Raw genomic sequence first — 19,049 nt, 5'->3', positions numbered from 1 at the left:
GTGTTGAAAAGGGGGAATGCCATCAATAAAACTAACTTCATCTCATTTCATTAATCTTATCTTACCTATTTGTATACACAGATATATATACAATTATTACTATTATATAAACATTGTATATATATACACAGAAATCAACCAATAATCCAATCAATCAAACAATTTATAGTTGATATATTCACTCACACACATACAACATTGTTACAATGTTGAAGTTAGCTCAATTACAATTGCTCAACGATGAGAACACTAAATACTTTAAGAAACCAGGACAAAAGGGAGATGGTTATAAGAAGTTGGACAAGCTAGGTGGTGGCTCATTCGGTTCTGTATTCAAGGCTGTCGACACTTCAAACTCATCTGGACAGGAGTATGCTGTCAAGTTACTCAAGTATCACACCTATGCAGAGTCTGTCGCAGCGCAAAAGTACATCAAGTCTGAATGTGATGTTCTAATGAAGTTAATGAATGGTCCACAACATCCTCACATAGTAAACGTACATGACGTATTAGTAGGTGTCTCATTCACTCAATTCAAAGTAGTAGTCTAAGACTGGCTTACTAACACGATCAATCAATCAATCAAATAAAGGATCTATATACTTATGTATTCGAGTATTGTAATAATGGAACATTGAAGAAGTATTATACAGATAACACTCATACATTATCAGAGAACACATTGAAGTTGATCTTTGTCCAGATGATATCAGCATTGCAGTTCCTACATGATAGAGATCAGCCCATCGTACACAGAGATCTCAAACCAGAGAACATCCTAGTCAATCAAAAGAATGGAAGGACTGTCTTTAAACGTATGTTTGATCAATCACTATACACCCCGAACGTTTATGATCACTCACTCACTCAATCAATCAATCAAACAGTGACAGACTTTGGATTCTCAAAGACACAATCTGAACTTGAACCATTGGTATCAGCAGTTGGCTCAAGACTGTTCATGGCACCAGAGATATCATATCATTCAAACAAGAATTATGATCATATGGTGGATATATTCTCAATGGGAGTGGTGTTCTATTATATTGCCAGACCGACAATGAGCATACCATCAGTACCAGTGACACGCGAACATATCATGGCACTACCATCCACACTTTCACAAGAGTTCAAAGAGTTGATCATCAGAATGATCGACCCTGATCCAACGACGAGGATCACCATCAAAGACATCATCAAGTCCAAATGGGTAATGGACAAGTTTGTCTCGCTCGAGGTCGTTGGCCAGGGCAAGGATGTCATGACCACACAAGACATCTATCAGATACAGTATGTTAATATTATTAGGCAGAGAGGTTGTTAATGTTCTGATACTTACATCACCATTACAATGTCCAATACAACAACAGTGAGAAGACCTACAAAGGATATATTGAATCCAACTTCAAACTATCATTGAAGGATCAACTTGTATTGGTATCATACTATGACTCTGATGCACTATACCCATTGTCAGACTCTATACTTCGTCCAATATATACTATTGTAAGTATACTTACACACCCTGGGTATATATAGGGACACCTATACTCATATACCCAATCAACCAATAGGACAAGGTATACCTGATCGATATGTACAATAATCCAGTATTCCAGTTCGTACCAATTGAAAACTTGACAAAGTACATCACTACTGTCAATGGACAGGTGGTCGAGAGGAACAATCTGGATAACCAACCATGCAGGGATCCAATCAAAGAGGAGATTGTATGTGTTATAATGGTCTCATTCAATCAATCAATCAATCAACATCTCATTGACATTGATCAAATCATTATATATTATAGGAGCGATTTACAGAGGTTAGAGCGATACAGTTACATGCATTCGAGGTGTTGAAGAAGGCACAGGATGGTCTAAAGGTATATCACCTCATGAAACAACATTATCAAACAGAATGGTATGTACATTGGTGATTGATGGATGATTATTCGACCACCCAACTGACATCACCTGGTCCAATCACAGCAACAAACAAGAGCTTAACCAGGTATTTAAGCATGTCGAGGGATTCTGCAAGGCCAACGTAATGAACAATCAAGCATTTGAGATTGTAAGTGGCTTCAATCCAGGTCCAACATCATCCACTAACACAACAACATTTCAAATGTATAGATCAAGAAGCTAAAGAACATTGACCACGAGGGAAATGAGACAGACGAGTTGCTTATCAATAAGCTGCCAATAGTTGTACAAGCAGTGTTGAACTATGGCATTGGAGAACAATATGATCACATCATTAACACTGCCAAGGAGTTTGATGCAACAAAGAAGTTCATCGATGACTTTAGTAAACTGTAAGTGACTACAGTCCTTCCAGACATCACTGGTTCATCAAACTAACAACCAGTTGTACCATACCATACAGTGTGACACAGTCATCACAGGACATAATGGGTATCATCAAGGACTTTGAGAGAATCAAGAACCTAATCAATGCCAAACAAAAGTCAATGAGCGATGAGACCAACTTTGGCTTTGTCTATGACACGAGCTCACTGACACATGGACCTCAACAGTACTTTGACAAGTGCTACAAGCTCTACATGCGACTGTACTTTGCATTGAATCGCGAGTTGGTCATATTCAATCGACACTTTGCTCATCTGGTCAAGTCAGTGTCGTCCCTAGTCAACGTCCAGAAACAAGCGCCCAACCTAATGTACGACCAGCAGCTCATGACTGAGATTGCAAAGATACCAACCTACTTCAAGCTCTACAAGGACGAACTGAAGCGACGAGCACAGTTCAACAAGATGTTTGCAAAGCATCAGCAAGACTATGCAATGGACTTTCATGCTCAAGTCAACAAAGAAAAGAGCATGAGGCAAAAGTAAGTTTGTTGGATATCGAATGAACCGTATCAGTCTATTAACCTTGATGTACTCAATAGGTTTGATCAGGCTGAGCCACCTAGATACTTTATACCAGTGTTGACTCAGAACGAGCTTGTCAATCCATTGACAAGATTCCTTCCAACAGAGGAGAGTATATCAATGCGGGAGTTCATTGCCAATGAAGGCTTTGTACCTATCTATAAAGGTATGTTTACATGTGGATAGTGATCCAGGATCAAGCCAGTCACTAACTCAATCAATCAGACCCTGAGGAGCAACAACTTTATAGCAAACTAGAACTTTTAAAGATGAATGAACGTTTGGAGAATGAGATAGCGATGCTTAGGAAGTCACCAGTTCATACATCATCTGCACCATTATCAATGCCATCAAAGTATACCAACAGCTCATCATCGTCTTCATCAACAGAGGATGATCAAAGAACAGAGATATTCAAACCGAACCAACAACAACCAGTGGTACAGACACTGATTGATAAGGAGAGAGAATCTGCGGATTTGATGAGGAGGGTGTTGGACATGACAGCGCAGGACAATGCCAAACAGATGAGACTCAACAGTCTGGAGAATGAGTCAAAGATGTATAAAGAACAACGCGATCAATTGGAGAGACAGCTGCAACAGGACAAGATAGAGACAGAGCACACGAACAAACAGGAGCAACAACAACTTATGAAGCAGATCACCGAGCTACAAGTAAGACTACAGTCTAAAGAGAATGAGATGAACAACATCCATCATTTGTTCACCAATCAACTATCAGACATTGAGACGCAGTACAAGAATGCTCTAAAGGCCAAAGACGATGAGATCTCATCACTACAAGCTATTAACTTGTTCTTATCAGAAGGACGTTAATCATTCATTCATTAATTTTTATGTATATAAACCTTATCATTGTATATTTACCTACAACTTGGACCGGTCTTTGATCCAGGACCATATCACTTCTGGAATTATAACCCACAGACTTGAGCTGATTGAAAAAATTAATTTAAACGACGTGATGGTTGTGCGTGTGGGGTGACTGTCTCTTTATCAAGTTGCAAAAACAGACCAATCCACTCTTATTCTCACTATTACTATCTATACTACTACTCAATCAAATACAAATAATTAATTATCATTTATCTATTTCTAATACAGCATTAGCAACAACAGAAAGACAGCTTTGAATTAATAAATATTATATACATATACATGAATGTCTTCAATATTACGATCAAGTCTTGCAAGTTCGATAGTTGCTGATGGCTCTTTGACAAAGCTGATGGGTGGTGTAGCATCATCTATACCAATACAGCCTTCTTCCTCTCGTGTACTTCTAGTCAATCGAAATGTAGTCAACTACTTTAACAGGAATAATAATAGTAGTATTAATAACTACAACATCAGCAGCAGCAACAGTAATAGATATATCAACAACAATAACAATAACAACACATATTTATTCAATCATAAACAACAACAAACAAATATACCAAACGTATCACCAACGTCTATATCACATCAACTACAACAACAACAACAACAATCACCTTTTCACCATAACTCACGTTATCCTGCAACACCATATTCAACGATAATCAATCATAATTCACATCAATCCAGGATCAACGAACTATTCAACACAAAGTACAACAGGTTCAATCATGCTAATAGTATCATTGGACAACAAAGATCAACATCAACTACGACCAAATCATCGGTCTCAATGGGCCAGCCTCTACAGACTGGACGATCACAATCTACAATGTTTACAGCACCACAGTTCATTATTGTGCCCGCTGCCAAACGACACTTCCACTCCAACCTCCCCAACTACTTTGTCTTTTCAAAGACACTTCGACTGGTGCTGCCCTTTGCCATGGGTGGCATTCGTGAATGGATCCGACAGGGCAACAGTCTGCTTCGCTTCGCATTCATTTGCGTCGTAATGTTTGGCAGTTGTGGACTCTACATCTACTTCAATCAAGAGTCGGCACCGATCACTGGTCGCTCCAGGTTCATCGGTGTCACTGTAGAGGAGGAGCGTGACATCTCTGACATGGGCTACGCATCAGTCATGGAGCTCTACGCCGACAGCATCCTGCCAGACAACAACGTGCTCCAGAATCAGGTCAGATTAGTGGCCAAGTCGTTGATCCCCTACTCGGGTATCCAACTGCCATGGGAGTGCCATGTCATCAACTCGCCAGAGGTCAACGCTTTCGTCCTGCCCAACGGCAAGATCTTTGTCTTTACCGGTCTGTTTGAGATTGTCCAGACAGAGGACGAGCTCGCAGCAGTCATGTCACACGAGATTGGTCATGCCATTGCCCGTCACTCGGCCGAGAGGATGAGTCTTCTCAAGGTTGGCATCGTCTTCCTCACGCTCACCAGAGGCCTGCTTGGCGACACCATCACTGGAAATGTAGCAACAATGATAACGACCTATCTCTTGGAGTTGAGCTACTCGAGAATGCAAGAGATTGAAGCAGATATCATTGGACTTGGCATCCTAAAGAGTGCTGGCTACAACCTACAAGCAGCAATCAGTGTCCAGGAGAAGTTGGCACAACTCAGTGACTCTGAGGATGACAGCAAGATAGTATCATTGTTGGCCACGCATCCCAAATGTTCAGACAGAGTCAGCAAGATGAAGGAATGGATTACTGAGCATGGTACTGAACCAAATACAATTACAATCCAACAACACCAACACCACCACAAGCATCAACATCATGTCAACAACAAAGCACTACCATCTGCAACTCCATCCAAGTTGCCAGTAGCAGCTGCTGCAGCAACATCCTCCTCGAGCAAAGACTCTCTGTAAACAAGTGAGTTAGGTTCATTGTGTCTAATCCGTCATATTGTCAATAAACTTGAGTTATTATTATGTCCATACTATACTATGAGGGTAGAGGTAAGGGTAGGATAGGGTAGGGTAAGGACAATTGGACGACTAGTCTTCCCACACTTGGACAAGTGACGTGTTGGTTGGCAACACGCACACACACACGCACACACTCATTGTCGACAGTGTTCCACCCACGTGCCAACAATCCATCGAAGGAACATACTGGATAAGTATACTTAAGTTAGTAACAATAGTAATTCAATTATAATTAAAGAGTAGATATAGAGATAGAGAGGCAGATAAGAATAATAATAAATGGAAGAAAAGAATAATTATGATAAGGATCCAAATTTCTTTAAAGAATATCAAGAGGCATTCACTCGTCACTATCCAGAGATAATGAAAGGTAGTGATCTGTTCTTTAACTTGATACCGAGTCTAAAGAAATCTTCTCTATTGGACTTGGCATGTGGAGATGGAAGGTTTACCAATATGATAATGGATAGAACAGAGATATCATTGTTGGAAGGATATGATCTTTCATCTATGATGATCCAGAAGGCAAATCAGGATCTTGGAAAAGATACAAGGTGAAGTTCTTTGTTGGAGATCTAGACCAAATGGAGTTACTTGTCGATAGATATGATCTAGCCATCTCACACTATGGACTTCATTATGTAATTGATATTGATAGACTGATTGGATCGATCGCAGATAGTCTCAAGTCAAATGGTGTACTTATCTTCATGGTTGAGCATCCAGTTAGAACATGCAATCAACACGATGGTGATACTTATCGATTACAATGGACATAAAGTGTTCCCTTTATGTGATTATCTTGAGGAAGGTAGTCGTCAATTCACTTGGCTTGGACGTCCGAACATTATCAAGCAACTTCATACCATATCATCATATATCAACAGCTGTATCAAACATGGATTGACTATAGAGAAGGTTATAGAATGGGCACCAGACCAATCCAAGTTCAGAGTACGTCCATTCTCTCTAATGATCAAGGCTGTCAAGAACTCAACACACCTTCTAGCTCAGCATCCATCATGTTGACCTAGAAGTTCGAATAAACTATAGATTGAACAACACACTTTAGTGAACAATGATTAAGTGTGGGTCTGGTTATGGTTAAATCCTTATCATTATTACTATAAAGATATATATAAGAGATATAGAGATATACAATTAGAATGAGCAACAATAATAATGATAATAATCCTTTTGATGATCAAAAGTTGTTCGAAAGATTTGAACAGATACATAAGATGTATCCAGGTCTATCAAAAGGTTATGACACTCTGTTCGATTTGATGCCAGATATCAAGGATGCTACTGTGTTGGACTTGGCATGCGGAGATGGTGCATTCAGTAGAAAGTGTCTAACCAAAGGAGTGGCATCGGTCGATGGTTATGATATCTCCTCAATGATGATTGATAAAGCAATCAAGGATGCCAACAATGAACATCGTCTTGTTTTCAAGGTGGCAGATATTGAGAAGCTTGACCTACCAGTGAATAGATACAACGTGGTGCATTCACAGTTTGGACTACACTATGTATCTGACCTTCCATCAATGATGAACAGAATCGCCAAGTCTTTGAAACCAGGTGGTATCTTTGTGGCCAGTATGGAACACCCAATTCGATCAGCCAACATCCGATTCGACGACTATATGGAAGTGGATTGTCAACCGGTTATTCCAGTGCATAACTACTTGGTGGAAGATCAAAGAACATCCATTTGGTTGGGGGGCTCTCCTATCACAAGATACCACTATACATCAGCCAGCTACATCAACTCGTGTATTGATAGTGGATTGATCCTTGAGAAGTTCCTTGAATGGGGACCAGACATTGGAACAAAAGTAACACCCTATGCTGTGATGATCAGAGCGAGAAAGTCAAACAATTAGTAGCATATGTGAATAAACAAGCAATATTACCCTCCACTGAATACATTCAAGCATATTGATTATATGACAGAAGGAGGTAGTGGTACAGAGAGCCATAGATGGACACATACATAGAGGGTGCATTAATAATGGAAAGAACTAACTCGATTCTGAGAAGCAAACATAATTTGTTAATGAGTTGTCAATGTTGTGTTGGTTATCTTTGATTTAAGAGGTGTAGTAATATGTATTGAGGTGAGGGTATATCTTCTTCCAATACTCAAGCTGCTGTTTTGGATCACTTCATCAATTGAATTGCGATTCCACATGCCCCCCCCCTCCCCCCATTATACTCCCCTCCAAGATTGAAGGATATATCCCTGTCCCCCCCTCTGCACCTCAGTTGGATGCTGTATACTCGAGTTTGTAAAGGTGAAGATGATGATGCGAGAGGTGATGTAACATTAATTTCTGGCCACTGTTTCCAAGTTATTATTAATGTTTCTGAAATATATTTTATTATAATTATAATTATCTATCCTTTTCCAAATTATTAATATTTAGAATGAACGACAACCAAATTAATCAATATGATGATATAAAATTCTTTAGTTTTGAACAGATTCATAAGGTGTATCCAGGTCTTTCAAAAGTGTATGATACTCTATTCCAATTAGTTCCAGATGTAAAGGATGCAACAGTGTTGGACCTGGCATGTGGTGACGGTTCTTTTGGTAGAAGATGTCTTCCAAAGGGTGTTGCTCTGGTTGATGGTTTCGATATCTCTTCAATGATGATTGACAAAGCAATCAAGAATTCCAACAAAGAACCACGACTTGTATTCAAGGTGTCAGACATCGAGAAGCTTGACCTACCGATGAATAGATACGACGTTGTGCATTCCCAGTTTGGTATGCACTATATCTCAGACCTTCAATCAATGATGAACAAAATCGCCAAGTCTATGAAACCAGGTGGTATCTTTTATGCCCGTATGGAGCAACCCTCTTAGATCAGCCAACATCCGATTCGATGACTATATGGAAGTTGATGGACATCCAGTAATACCTGTGCACAACTACTTGGTGGAGGATCAAAGAACATCCATTTGGATGGAAGGTTGTCCTCTCACCAGGTATCACTACACATCAGCCAGCTACATCAACTCGTGTATTGATAGTGGATTGATCCTTGAGAAGTTCCTTGGGTGTGGACCAGACATTGGAACAAAGGTCAGCCCCAGTGCAGTGATGATCAGAGCCAGAAAACCAACCAACTAATAATGAATAAAGGAATGATACAAAGAGTTAAATTTTGGACGAGGGGAAACAAAGAACGGATTTATTCTTAAAAGTATTAATGGTATTGTCCTCCATTGTTGAAGTAGTTGTGATGGCTGCTCCAGTCATCACCATGACCACCACCACCGCCGCCGCCACCACCTCCTCTTCTGCTGTCGCTACGACCACCACCGCCACCGCCGCTTCCACGGCTATCACCAAAGCGGTCATCGTTACCACCACCGCCACCGCCGCCGCCACCACCACGGTAGCCACCACCTCTGCTGAATGGAGAGTCGTTGAATCTCGACTTCTGGGGAGGAGTGTGCTTGGGCTTGCCGTAGGATGAGAAGGTTGTGCGCTCGAACCAGTCTGGGACGTCCTGGTTGGACTTTCTCATGAGGTTGACCAAGTCAGAGGCAACGGACTTGTTCTTCTCATTGTAGAAGGAGATAGCAGATCCCTTCTTTCCAGCACGACCGGTACGACCGATACGATGGACGTAGACGTCAATGTCGGTTGGCAGGTCAAAGTTGATGACGTAGAGAACGTTTGGAATGTGGAGTCCTCTGGAGGCGACATCAGTGGCAACCAAGTAAGGGGTTTGGCCGTTACGGAAGCTGTTGAGTGCGCTCTCTCTCTCATACTGGCTGAGATCTCCGTGAATGCAGATCGATGGGAACTGCTTGGAGTTGAGGAAGTAGGTCAACGAGTCACACTGGCGCTTGGTCTCGACAAAGATCAGAGTGAGGGCGTCCGACTTGAGAGTGGACAAGAAGTCGAGCAAGTAGCTGTTCTTCTCATCCTCCTGGACGTACTCAATGCGCTGAGTAATGTTCTGGGTGGTACCGATAACTCCAACCTTGAGGAAGATGTAGTTGTTCAAGAACTCAGAGGCGAGGTTCTGGATTGGCTTGGGGAACGTTGCAGAGAACATCAGTGTCTGACGGTCACGAGTGCCTGGCATGTCGTTGTCCTGGATGATCTGACGGATCTGTGGCTCGAAACCCATATCAAGCATACGATCGGCCTCATCGAGTACAAGGTACTTGACTTGGGAGAGGGACACTCTTCCACGGGAAAGGAAGTCGACGAGACGACCAGTGGTGGCAACCAAGATGTCACAGCCACGGTCGAGCTCGGCAATCTGCTGATTGATCTCAGCACCACCGTACACGACGACAGAGGCGACTGGGGACGAGTAGGAGAACTTGACAGACTCCTCATAGATTTGCTGGGCCAGCTCTCTGGTTGGGGCAAGGACGAGGGCACGGGGACGGACGGGACGGGGGACTCCTGGACGGTATGGGGCCATTGGCTCTGGGGCTCCGTCAAGGAGGATGCCAGAGATGATTGGCAGAAGGAAGGCTGCGGTCTTTCCGGAACCGGTTTGGGCACAGGCCATGAGATCACGGTCCTTCATGATGATTGGTAGGGCACTCTTCTGGACTGGGGTTGGCTTGGTGTACTTGGCGTACTTGATGTTCCTGAAGAGGACATCACCAAGATCAACATCCATGAAGGAGTTCAATGGTGCACAGATGTGCTCAGAGGTATCAATGGAGATGTCATCATCATCGTAGGCATCAAAGTCCAAACCATGGTTTGCGTTGCCCTTGAAGATCTCCTCTGCCTGCTTCTCATCCAACTCAGTGAAGTCTTCTCTCTGTTTTTGTTGTTAAAATATTGTTTGTTAGTTGGCTGATCAGTTGTGAAGAGTGAGACTGATTGTTTGTTTTAAACATACCTTAATCTCCTTGTGAACTCTTGAATCACGGAAGGAGTTCCACTTGTCAAAGTAGCGCTCGATTTGTGGTCTGCCCTTTCCAAAGCCACCACCACCTCTGCCACCTCCAAAGGCAGAGTTGCGACCATAGGATGAAGATCCATAGCCGCCGCCACCACCACGAGGTCCATCGTTCGACCAACCACGGTCGTTTCTGTAACCAGCTGGTGATTTGTTGTAGAAGTCACCGCCACCACCACGGCCGCCGCCACCACGATAGTCATCACGGTAGTCACGGGCATCACGGTTGTCACGGAAGTCTCTTGGGTCGTCACGGAAATCGGCGACACGATTGTCATCACGGTTGTCACGGGAGTCGCGAACATCACGAGTGTCGCGGGGGGCATCGCTGGTGGGGGCTGGGGCGACATCAGCGGAACGGTCACGGCTGTCACGACGGTCCTCGCGAGGTTGGTCACCACCAACACGGTTGTTGTCACGGTCACGGCTGTCACGGCCAGCATCGCGGTTGTCACGGCTGTCGCGGTTGTCGCGATAGTTGTCACCACGGTTGTTGTCACGTCTCACATCACCACCACTACCACGGAGCTCGCGTTGCTGTTGATGCTGGAACTCACGCTGACGGCGTGCGGGGGGGACGTACGGCTGGCCGGTGCCGATGCTGCTGCTGCTGCTACCACTAGAGCCACCTGAAGGAGCAGGGGAGCCGGTGGATGATGTTGAGGTAGGCTGTTGAGATTGGCTGTTATTCGCAGATTGTTGATTCTTTGAACTACCCTCGTTTGAGATGGTGAGCCCTGAGAAATTGTTCAGGGGACTACCATCATTCTCTTTTGATTTTTCAATTGGCATATAGCTTTACTAACTATCTATATATCTAATTATTTGTTTGTTATTATTATTTATAAGTTGATTGATTGATTGAATGATTACAGTTAGTAAATTTGAAATATTTATAATTGATTGATTGATTGATGTTGTCCAATATTAATATTAATAATAATAATTGATTATTGATGATTCGAAGGTAAGATAGAGATAAATAAATATGTAAATAGACAGAGAGATAACTTACCTCACAGGTGTGGGATTTGAATGTGAAGTGGTTAGTGTGTCAATTGTTTCGACTTTATTGTTTGTTGTTGTTTGTTTCAACCTCAACCACACGACCGAATGCATTTAAAACTATTTAAATTATTAAACATGTGAGAAATTGTTCAAAAAACCCGCGTAACGTTCACTTTTTTCTGTTTGTTGCCGTTGAGATCAAGATCTCAATAATCTGAGTCCAGGATGGAACATTCGTCGATTCATTCATTAATTAATATAATATTTATTATTACAATGTATATACTTATATTATTATTACTATTGTTGTTGTAGTTGTTTGTTCATTGCATCCAACTCTTCTAGGATACATGTGTCGAATTGTGCGACGAAACGTTCAAGTTCTTTGGATACATTGATGTCTTCACATGATTCATAAATGTCTTTGGCATCTTTGATCAAGTCAATATTGTTCTCATAAGTATATACCAATGTCTTCTTTGCCTTTGTCAACTTATCATCAGCTTGATCAATCACCGGTCTATCTCTCGTAAATGCAAACCTTGTAATCTTCTGTATCGATATAGATATCTAAGTTGTTGTATTTGAGCATGTTAGTTAAACAATCAATCAATCAATGTAATGTGATGGATATAACATACATCTGATAACTTCTTGAATAGTTTGATGAGGTGGATACCTTGTTCGGTGGAGTTGGTGTTGTCTACGATGGTCTTGAGACGTGTGAAGTTGCTGGTGATGTTCATAAAGTGTATCTGCATGTCGATTGGTTTGAGGAAGTCACTGCCTTGTCGTGAGAGCATCATACTCTTCTTTCGATTGGGTGATGTATGATTGCCACCACCACCTGCTCCATGATGACTCGAGTCTGGTGTCAATGAGATATGATAGCTACTATTATGCTCTGGACTGCCAATTGCACTACGAGGAGTATTGAATCTCATTGGTGATGTGGTGCCAGAGAGCATTGATGATGGTGTTGTTGCAGATGTCTCTAGTACGGCAGTGGATGGTGCAAGGTGTTGTTGCTGTACCAGTGTGGCGGACTTGATGGGAGGTGACAGGAGTATTGGTCTGCTCAGGTCTTGGTTGGAGCGTGACAGCTCTGAGTTGAGCTTGGGTGGGATCACCGACTCGGTGAACGCTCTGATGCGGCCAGACAGCTCGCTGTTGACTGATTGTGATGGGAAGATTGAATGATGGTTCTCAATCATGAGGATGAACAATGCGTTGAACTCTGCGAATGTCTCTGGCTTCTGAATATCCTCCACTGTGAGGTTGGGTATTGGCTCAAGCAGAGCCGGTCCCAACACCACCGCCAAGTTGTTCACATCCATCTTTGTCACCTCCTTGCTCTGTCTAATAGTGTTGCACAATGATAGTACATTGCGCAAGATGACCTGGTTGGCCACTGGTAATGAAGACACTAGTCTTCTCAATTGAGGAATATGTTCGGATGATGGTAGTTCTGGAAGTGGCCAGGGTCGAGGGTTAGGGTTAGGTTGAGGGTTAGGCGAGGGTCGAGGGTCTAGGTATACATACTTGATACAGAGAGGTAATGTTGGTATATGGTGTAGTGGACTACAGGCTCGGGTAGTGAGCGGAAGAATAGTTTGAGGACGGAGGAGACGACATGAGGATCGAGGATTGTGTGTAGGTCCAAGGGTTGACTCATCTCAATCTTCTGTTGTAACATCTCTATTGATGACTTGCCTGCGCCAACTCGGAATATGCCCTCGATGGCTGGTGCACTCTTCTCCAGGTATTGGAAGATCTCCTCGAGGAACACTGGAATGGGTCTTGTTGACTCGCGTGCAAACACCTCCTCCAACTTGACTCCAAATGTCTTGCGCGGGATATAGTTACGCAGTTTTGCGGCCACTCTATTCGTCTCGAGTATCACCTTGCGATAGTTGTCAATGTCCACCTTGATGCGTGCCATTTGGAAGGCACCCTTTTGGAAAAAGTCGGAGTAGGCCTCGTAGGCCGAGAGTATTGTCTGGATGGCCGAGTTCTCCAGCGCCAGCTCCGAGTCGCCATATAATAGCGCAGTCTCCTTGCGTGCTCTATCGTATATGTCCTGTTCGCGCTTGCTGTCTGGCGTGCTCTTGAGTGCCGACGATGTTGGTGGACTGGTTGGCTGGCTGCTTGCGCCGCCGCCAGTGGTGGTGTTTACGTCGCCAGTTGGCGTCAGCTTTTTCAGCTTGTGTTTGGCATCCTTCACGACATCGACCTGGATTCTGATGGTCTCTTTGAGTGGCTGTGTGGTCCTATCATATAGGACATTGCCAAGATGATTGAAGCAATCACTCAATGAGTTCTGCCACTCTGATGCACGTTGCATACAATCATGCAATGGTATCCTCGAGTTGAAACCTGATGCCGTCTCACCATACCTCTTCAATGCATCGGCAAGTTGTTTGGACTGAGTGGCGGATGCTATTTATGATTGGGTGATTAGTCAGTGTGTTGCTGGATCGCGATGGTCAATCAAACATACTAAAGAATTGTTGTTGTTGTCTTTCGAAATTCTTTTGAAGTTCATCCAATGTATCAGAGTGGCTTAGGATGGTCTGGAATTGATTGATTGATTGATTGAGTGATTGAGTTAGTGATCATTCTTGGTCCAAATCATCAATCATTGAATACACACTCTATATAACTCATCACCAGGCGTAACCTTCTTCCTATTTGTAAGTTGTTGTTTGATGTTATTCATTTATGATTGATTTGATTGATTTGATTGATTTGATTGATCGATTGAATGATTGATTCTTGGTTCCTCGTGATCATTAATAAAGGAGGTAAGTGATAATATTTATGTGTATTAATACAATGAAATGAATATAATTAAGTGTAGAAAAGTGATTGTTTGGGGGTAAACCATCATGTGATCAAAGACCACTTCACACTTCCCAACAGCGTTGTTGATGGCTGAAATTATTTGAATTTGAGATGACCCCTCGCTTATTCGAACACAACCTTGAAATTGACCCCTTGGATCACTTCCCCAACATATCACCTTTGCATGGGGGAAGAGATAATAATAGTTATAATATAATATAATATATGTATTCATTCATTGTACAGATATGTTATCAATGAACTGAGGCAAGCTAGTTGATAGTTGGGATGATGGTGATGGTGATGATGAGAATGGAGTGGTTGTCGAGTCAATCTCTAACTCAACTCGCTCAAAGTTGGCTTTCTCGGCACAGTCTGCATGCGTGAATGACTGTGGCAGACATTGTGGCGTCTCTTCAAAGATGTAGGCAAAGTCTTCTATGAGAGTCTGCATGATTCCACATTGTATCTGTGTCTCACTCATCAATTCCATTCTATCCAGTGTCTGTATCCTTGGTCTCATAATGGTTGGCCCAAATACAATACTAAGATTCTTTGTGTCCATCTTGTTCACATCACATCTCTGTGCAATCTTGACCAACAATGCCACCAAGTTATTCAATACCAATCTATTGGCAGTCGGTATCTTCCAACATATATTCCTAATAGTCTCTGCATCTTCATTCTCTGTTTGATCAAAAATTTGGAAGTTAGTATGATTGATTGACAGGAGTGAGTGAATGTTGGGATGGATACATACTCCATGCATCCAACATTGGAATGAAGAAGTCATAGGGTATCAGTGGAGGATCGAGTGCTCTCAGGTAATGCTTGAGTGCATTGGAGATATTGTGTACCTCATAGTTGAGATTTGGTTCCTGTTGTGTAAATGACTTTACAATATGTCTCACTGTATCCATGTTGCCAGACATCCTGAATATACCCTCTATCTCAATGGCTATATATATATGATGGTATGTTAGTATGAGTGATGGGTGGGATAGTTCCATGATTAATTTGAATATTTACCATTCGCCTCCAGGTGACTGATGAGCTTGTCAAATATCTCGATACGGAATGGGATGGTCTCTTTGGACTTTGAACCAAAGATCTTGAGCTTCATGCTTATCCTCTTGTCTTTGTCCTTCTTCTTCTCTTCGACCTCCTTCTCAACCTTGTTGTTGTTTGATGTTGTCAATATACTCTTGAGTGATTGTGATAATTGTTTCCTTCTGGACTTCTTGTCGGCACCATTATCACTATGTGCATCGTCTAGCACTGATGACACTGATGATCCATCCATGAATGTTGATGACTCGTCATTGGATGATGATGACGACTCTTCCTTGATCGGTGATCTATGTCCATTCATTGGACTGATAACTATCACTGGATCCTGATCATCCTCCACCATGGTCACTGGAGTACGATCGAATTGTACCGAGTTACGATTGCCCTTCTTTGATTTGAGGAACTTCAATATATGATTGTGTCCACTCTTGGGTGTCTCTGATGGTGACTTGCTACCAACATCCTTCTCCTTCTCCTTCTCCTTCTCCTTCTCCTTCTCTTTCTCCTTCTTCTTGAGACCATTGAGGAACTGGATTGGATGTGATGACGATCGTTGATGCAATGAGTTGGCCGTTAGAGTGCGCTTGACACCTGGTGTCACATTGGACTCTGCTGTTGCCAAGTTCGGTGTAGAGTTGAATGGTCCATCGATGCTAATGTCCTCGGGATCGACCTCGATACACTTGTTGGACCTGGAATCCATGCTGTTATCACTAATATCACTCATTGAATCAGAGAGTAATGATGATGATGGTATGCCACCAACAGAGTTTGACAGGACTTCAAACTTGGCGCGTAGATTGACCAACTGTTGTCTCGTCTCACGCTTGGCCATCTCCTCCCACTTCAATCTCTTCTCATATCTACTCAGCTCTCTGGCAAAGTCATCCACATACATCTCCATCACCTGCTGATTCTTGATTGGTGTGCCACTGCCACTGCCACTGGTCTTGACATTGCGCATTGATGACTCGATGATTTGTTCCAACTTCAATCTTCTCTCCAACTCCTCTTTGTACATCTGTTTGCTCTCGAGGTAGAGATCACGCATTACACTATATCGTAGATGGCATGCGGTCGATGAGCAGCATTCACCAATGGCAATGGCTGGAATATCACACTCACTTGGCGATGATACCATGTTGGAGTGCATTGTTGGCTCACTACTACCTGGACTGGGACTGGCAATATCAAGTTGATTGAGTGATAGTGCCACTGATGGACTTGGTGATATGTTCAATGAAGATGACAATGGTGGCTTGAACCCAGATACCCTTCCACCTGGACTGGGAAGTCGATCATTGGCCAATCCTGGACTCAATGTGCAAGTGGCCGGGTCAATGACTTCTGGCGTGGTCGAAGGTGATGATGATGCAGCCTTGAACAAGTTGACAAGAGATGTTTGAAGTCGCTTGGAGTTCAAACTCAGTGATGATGAGTTATTGCGATTTAACAGGTTCCTGGAAGGCGTCTTGAACACCAACTTGAGAGTCTCCAACACATGGTACATGGTACATATCTGTGACTTCTTGTTGTTGGAATTCTCTGCACCACCAATGATGATCAATCTACTTGATATTGCCAGACACACATGTCCATATCTCGGTGATGGTGTAGATCCATGTGTCTTGATCAATGTCCATGTCAAATACTCCGTGTCCAATATATAAATATCTGGATCTGTTGATGATTGCATCGGATTGCCAACACCAATCAAGCTGCCACCGATTATATATATCTTTGTGCCGATGGCCACGGCTGAGTGTCCACATCTTGGCGATGGGGCATCGCCCTGCAACTCTACTAATGTCCATTCCAATGTCTCCAAGTTCAAAACATACAGATCATTCAACAACTGTTCACCATTATATCCACCAAATATGAATGCCTTTGAACCAACAATGGTACATGTATGATTGGATCTTGGTGTTGGGTACACTAAGTTTGTGGCGTTGGTGATTGACTTTGTTGGCGATGATGTCGATGATGTAGTTGAAGTTGTTGTTGCCGTGGTACCGCCAATTGGTGGAAGTAGTTGTTGTTGTGCCGCCAGAGGTGATCGATTGATAAGGTGGACGATTGGCGAATGGTGACTGCGCGGTGAGTTTCCACCTGCGGCTGAATGGACTGCTTGCTTGAAGGGGTGACCAGACTCTGTGACAGGTGTCGAAGGGTGTGATATTGTTGCAGAACGACCTCTTGTCGTTGGTGATGGTTCGGATGTGTCATTATGGTTGATCGAGGAGGGTGTCGTCTGATCGAGTATTGACGCGCCCGGAGCTAGTTTAGACCATTGATTTCGTTCGGTATGGAATAGATGTATGTCGTTGAGTGGAGTTGACTTGTTGACACCACCGAATATCATTATATAACTGTCGAATATGTATGATGCTGTATGGCCTGATCGCGGTGTTGGGGGCTCACCTGACACCTTGGGTCTGGACCATGAATAATTATTTGTGTTGAATTGATACATGTCATTTAACTGCGATGTATCTGTCTGGCCGCCAAACACAAACATCTTTCTTCCAATCTGTGTTGCCGTGTGGCCTGAACACGGGGGTGGCGGCACGCCCAGTGTATGAGGCTTGGTAAATCCATTTGGATGAGCTAAGTATTGATTGAATGATGGATGTTAGGGAATTGATATCACCTGATTGATTGAGTGCTTGGACTGTACCAACCTGTATTAAGTACAATAGTGTTGTTGGACAATTTGTCGTTGACAAAGTCATATCCACCAAATAGTACTATGTCCCTATCACCAGAGATCGTGCCTGACAATGAGTGCACTGACAATGTCGCATCTGGAAGTTTTGAAAGCTTTGATGCTGTCCAACTCATTATTTGATTGTTTGATTGAGAGATATGTTTATCTGAATAGATGTCTGTCTGTCTTTGAGGTTGGGACTGAGATTGAATGATTGATTGATTGATTCAATGGACAGAGTGATGGATTGATGGATGGACTGGACAGAGATGACAGCGGGTACGTGTTGACCAACCAATCAGTTGAGTATAACTTGTCAACTCTACAGTTTAAAACAATGCAATAAAGTATAGGATTGGGGAGCTGGGAATGAATGGATTTGATTAATTAAGGGATGGATGTATGATGGATGGAGTGATGGAGTGAAGAGCGATGGATGGACGGTGATGTTGTTGACAAATGGGCTGGCAACAAAGGGTGGGAAGGACGAATATAAAGAGAGAGTGGAGAGTGTATAAGTATAGATTAGTGGATTGATTGATTTATTGATTGATTGTCGCGCTCTGATGATCATGTGAGTGAGGGACGGATTGATTGATTGATGTTGTTGTTGGACACGCTCCAACATCCACCTCACTCCTTGTTTGATGATTAAGACCCTCCTCCTCTCTCCTCCCACACCCATCAATCACATTCAACATCA

At 42.8% G+C, this 19,049-nt stretch overlaps 6 protein-coding genes across 6 annotated transcripts; 3 read left to right on the top strand and 3 right to left on the bottom strand.

Annotated features, from left to right (window-relative positions):
* Positions 1–206: 206 nt before the first annotated feature.
* SAMD00019534_112640 (hypothetical protein) lies at positions 207–3,738 on the top strand (the record flags this gene model as incomplete). Its single annotated transcript, XM_012893593.1, has 11 exons — positions 207–512; positions 593–815; positions 888–1,290; positions 1,371–1,506; positions 1,575–1,730; positions 1,811–1,923; positions 1,992–2,076; positions 2,139–2,320; positions 2,392–2,856; positions 2,917–3,065; positions 3,125–3,738. The coding sequence occupies 11 exons, from the start codon at positions 207–209 to the stop codon at positions 3,736–3,738; spliced, it is 2,832 nt and encodes a 943-aa protein (XP_012749047.1).
* Positions 3,739–4,084: 346 nt separating this feature from the next.
* On the top strand, positions 4,085–5,698 carry SAMD00019534_112630 (hypothetical protein; the record flags this gene model as incomplete). Its single annotated transcript, XM_012893592.1, has 1 exon — positions 4,085–5,698. One exon carries the CDS (start codon positions 4,085–4,087, stop codon positions 5,696–5,698), a length of 1,614 nt encoding a protein of 537 aa, XP_012749046.1.
* Positions 5,699–6,999: 1,301 nt separating this feature from the next.
* SAMD00019534_112620 (hypothetical protein) lies at positions 7,000–7,647 on the top strand (the record flags this gene model as incomplete). The annotated part of the gene is made up of 2 exons (XM_012893591.1): positions 7,000–7,360; positions 7,520–7,647. 2 exons carry the CDS (start codon positions 7,000–7,002, stop codon positions 7,645–7,647), a joined length of 489 nt encoding a protein of 162 aa, XP_012749045.1.
* A 1,335-nt stretch (positions 7,648–8,982) lies between these two features.
* SAMD00019534_112610 (hypothetical protein) lies at positions 8,983–11,505 on the bottom strand (the record flags this gene model as incomplete). The annotated part of the gene is made up of 2 exons (XM_012893590.1): positions 8,983–10,572; positions 10,654–11,505. 2 exons carry the CDS (start codon positions 11,503–11,505, stop codon positions 8,983–8,985), a joined length of 2,442 nt encoding a protein of 813 aa, XP_012749044.1.
* A 516-nt stretch (positions 11,506–12,021) lies between these two features.
* Positions 12,022–14,440, bottom strand: SAMD00019534_112600 (hypothetical protein; the record flags this gene model as incomplete). Its single annotated transcript, XM_012893589.1, has 5 exons — positions 12,022–12,291; positions 12,363–13,189; positions 13,264–14,160; positions 14,222–14,294; positions 14,375–14,440. The coding sequence occupies 5 exons, from the start codon at positions 14,438–14,440 to the stop codon at positions 12,022–12,024; spliced, it is 2,133 nt and encodes a 710-aa protein (XP_012749043.1).
* A 360-nt stretch (positions 14,441–14,800) lies between these two features.
* On the bottom strand, positions 14,801–18,001 carry SAMD00019534_112590 (hypothetical protein; the record flags this gene model as incomplete). Its single annotated transcript, XM_012893588.1, has 3 exons — positions 14,801–15,252; positions 15,326–15,523; positions 15,595–18,001. The coding sequence occupies 3 exons, from the start codon at positions 17,999–18,001 to the stop codon at positions 14,801–14,803; spliced, it is 3,057 nt and encodes a 1,018-aa protein (XP_012749042.1).
* Positions 18,002–19,049: the final 1,048 nt, after the last annotated feature.

This window comes from Acytostelium subglobosum, assembly GCF_000787575.1.
Source record: "Acytostelium subglobosum LB1 DNA, scaffold: scaffold31, whole genome shotgun sequence".
Classification (NCBI taxonomy): Eukaryota; Evosea; class Eumycetozoa; order Acytosteliales; family Acytosteliaceae; genus Acytostelium; species Acytostelium subglobosum.
The sequence above is the reverse complement of the archived record's forward strand: the minus strand, read 5'-3'. Positions and strand labels throughout refer to the sequence as shown.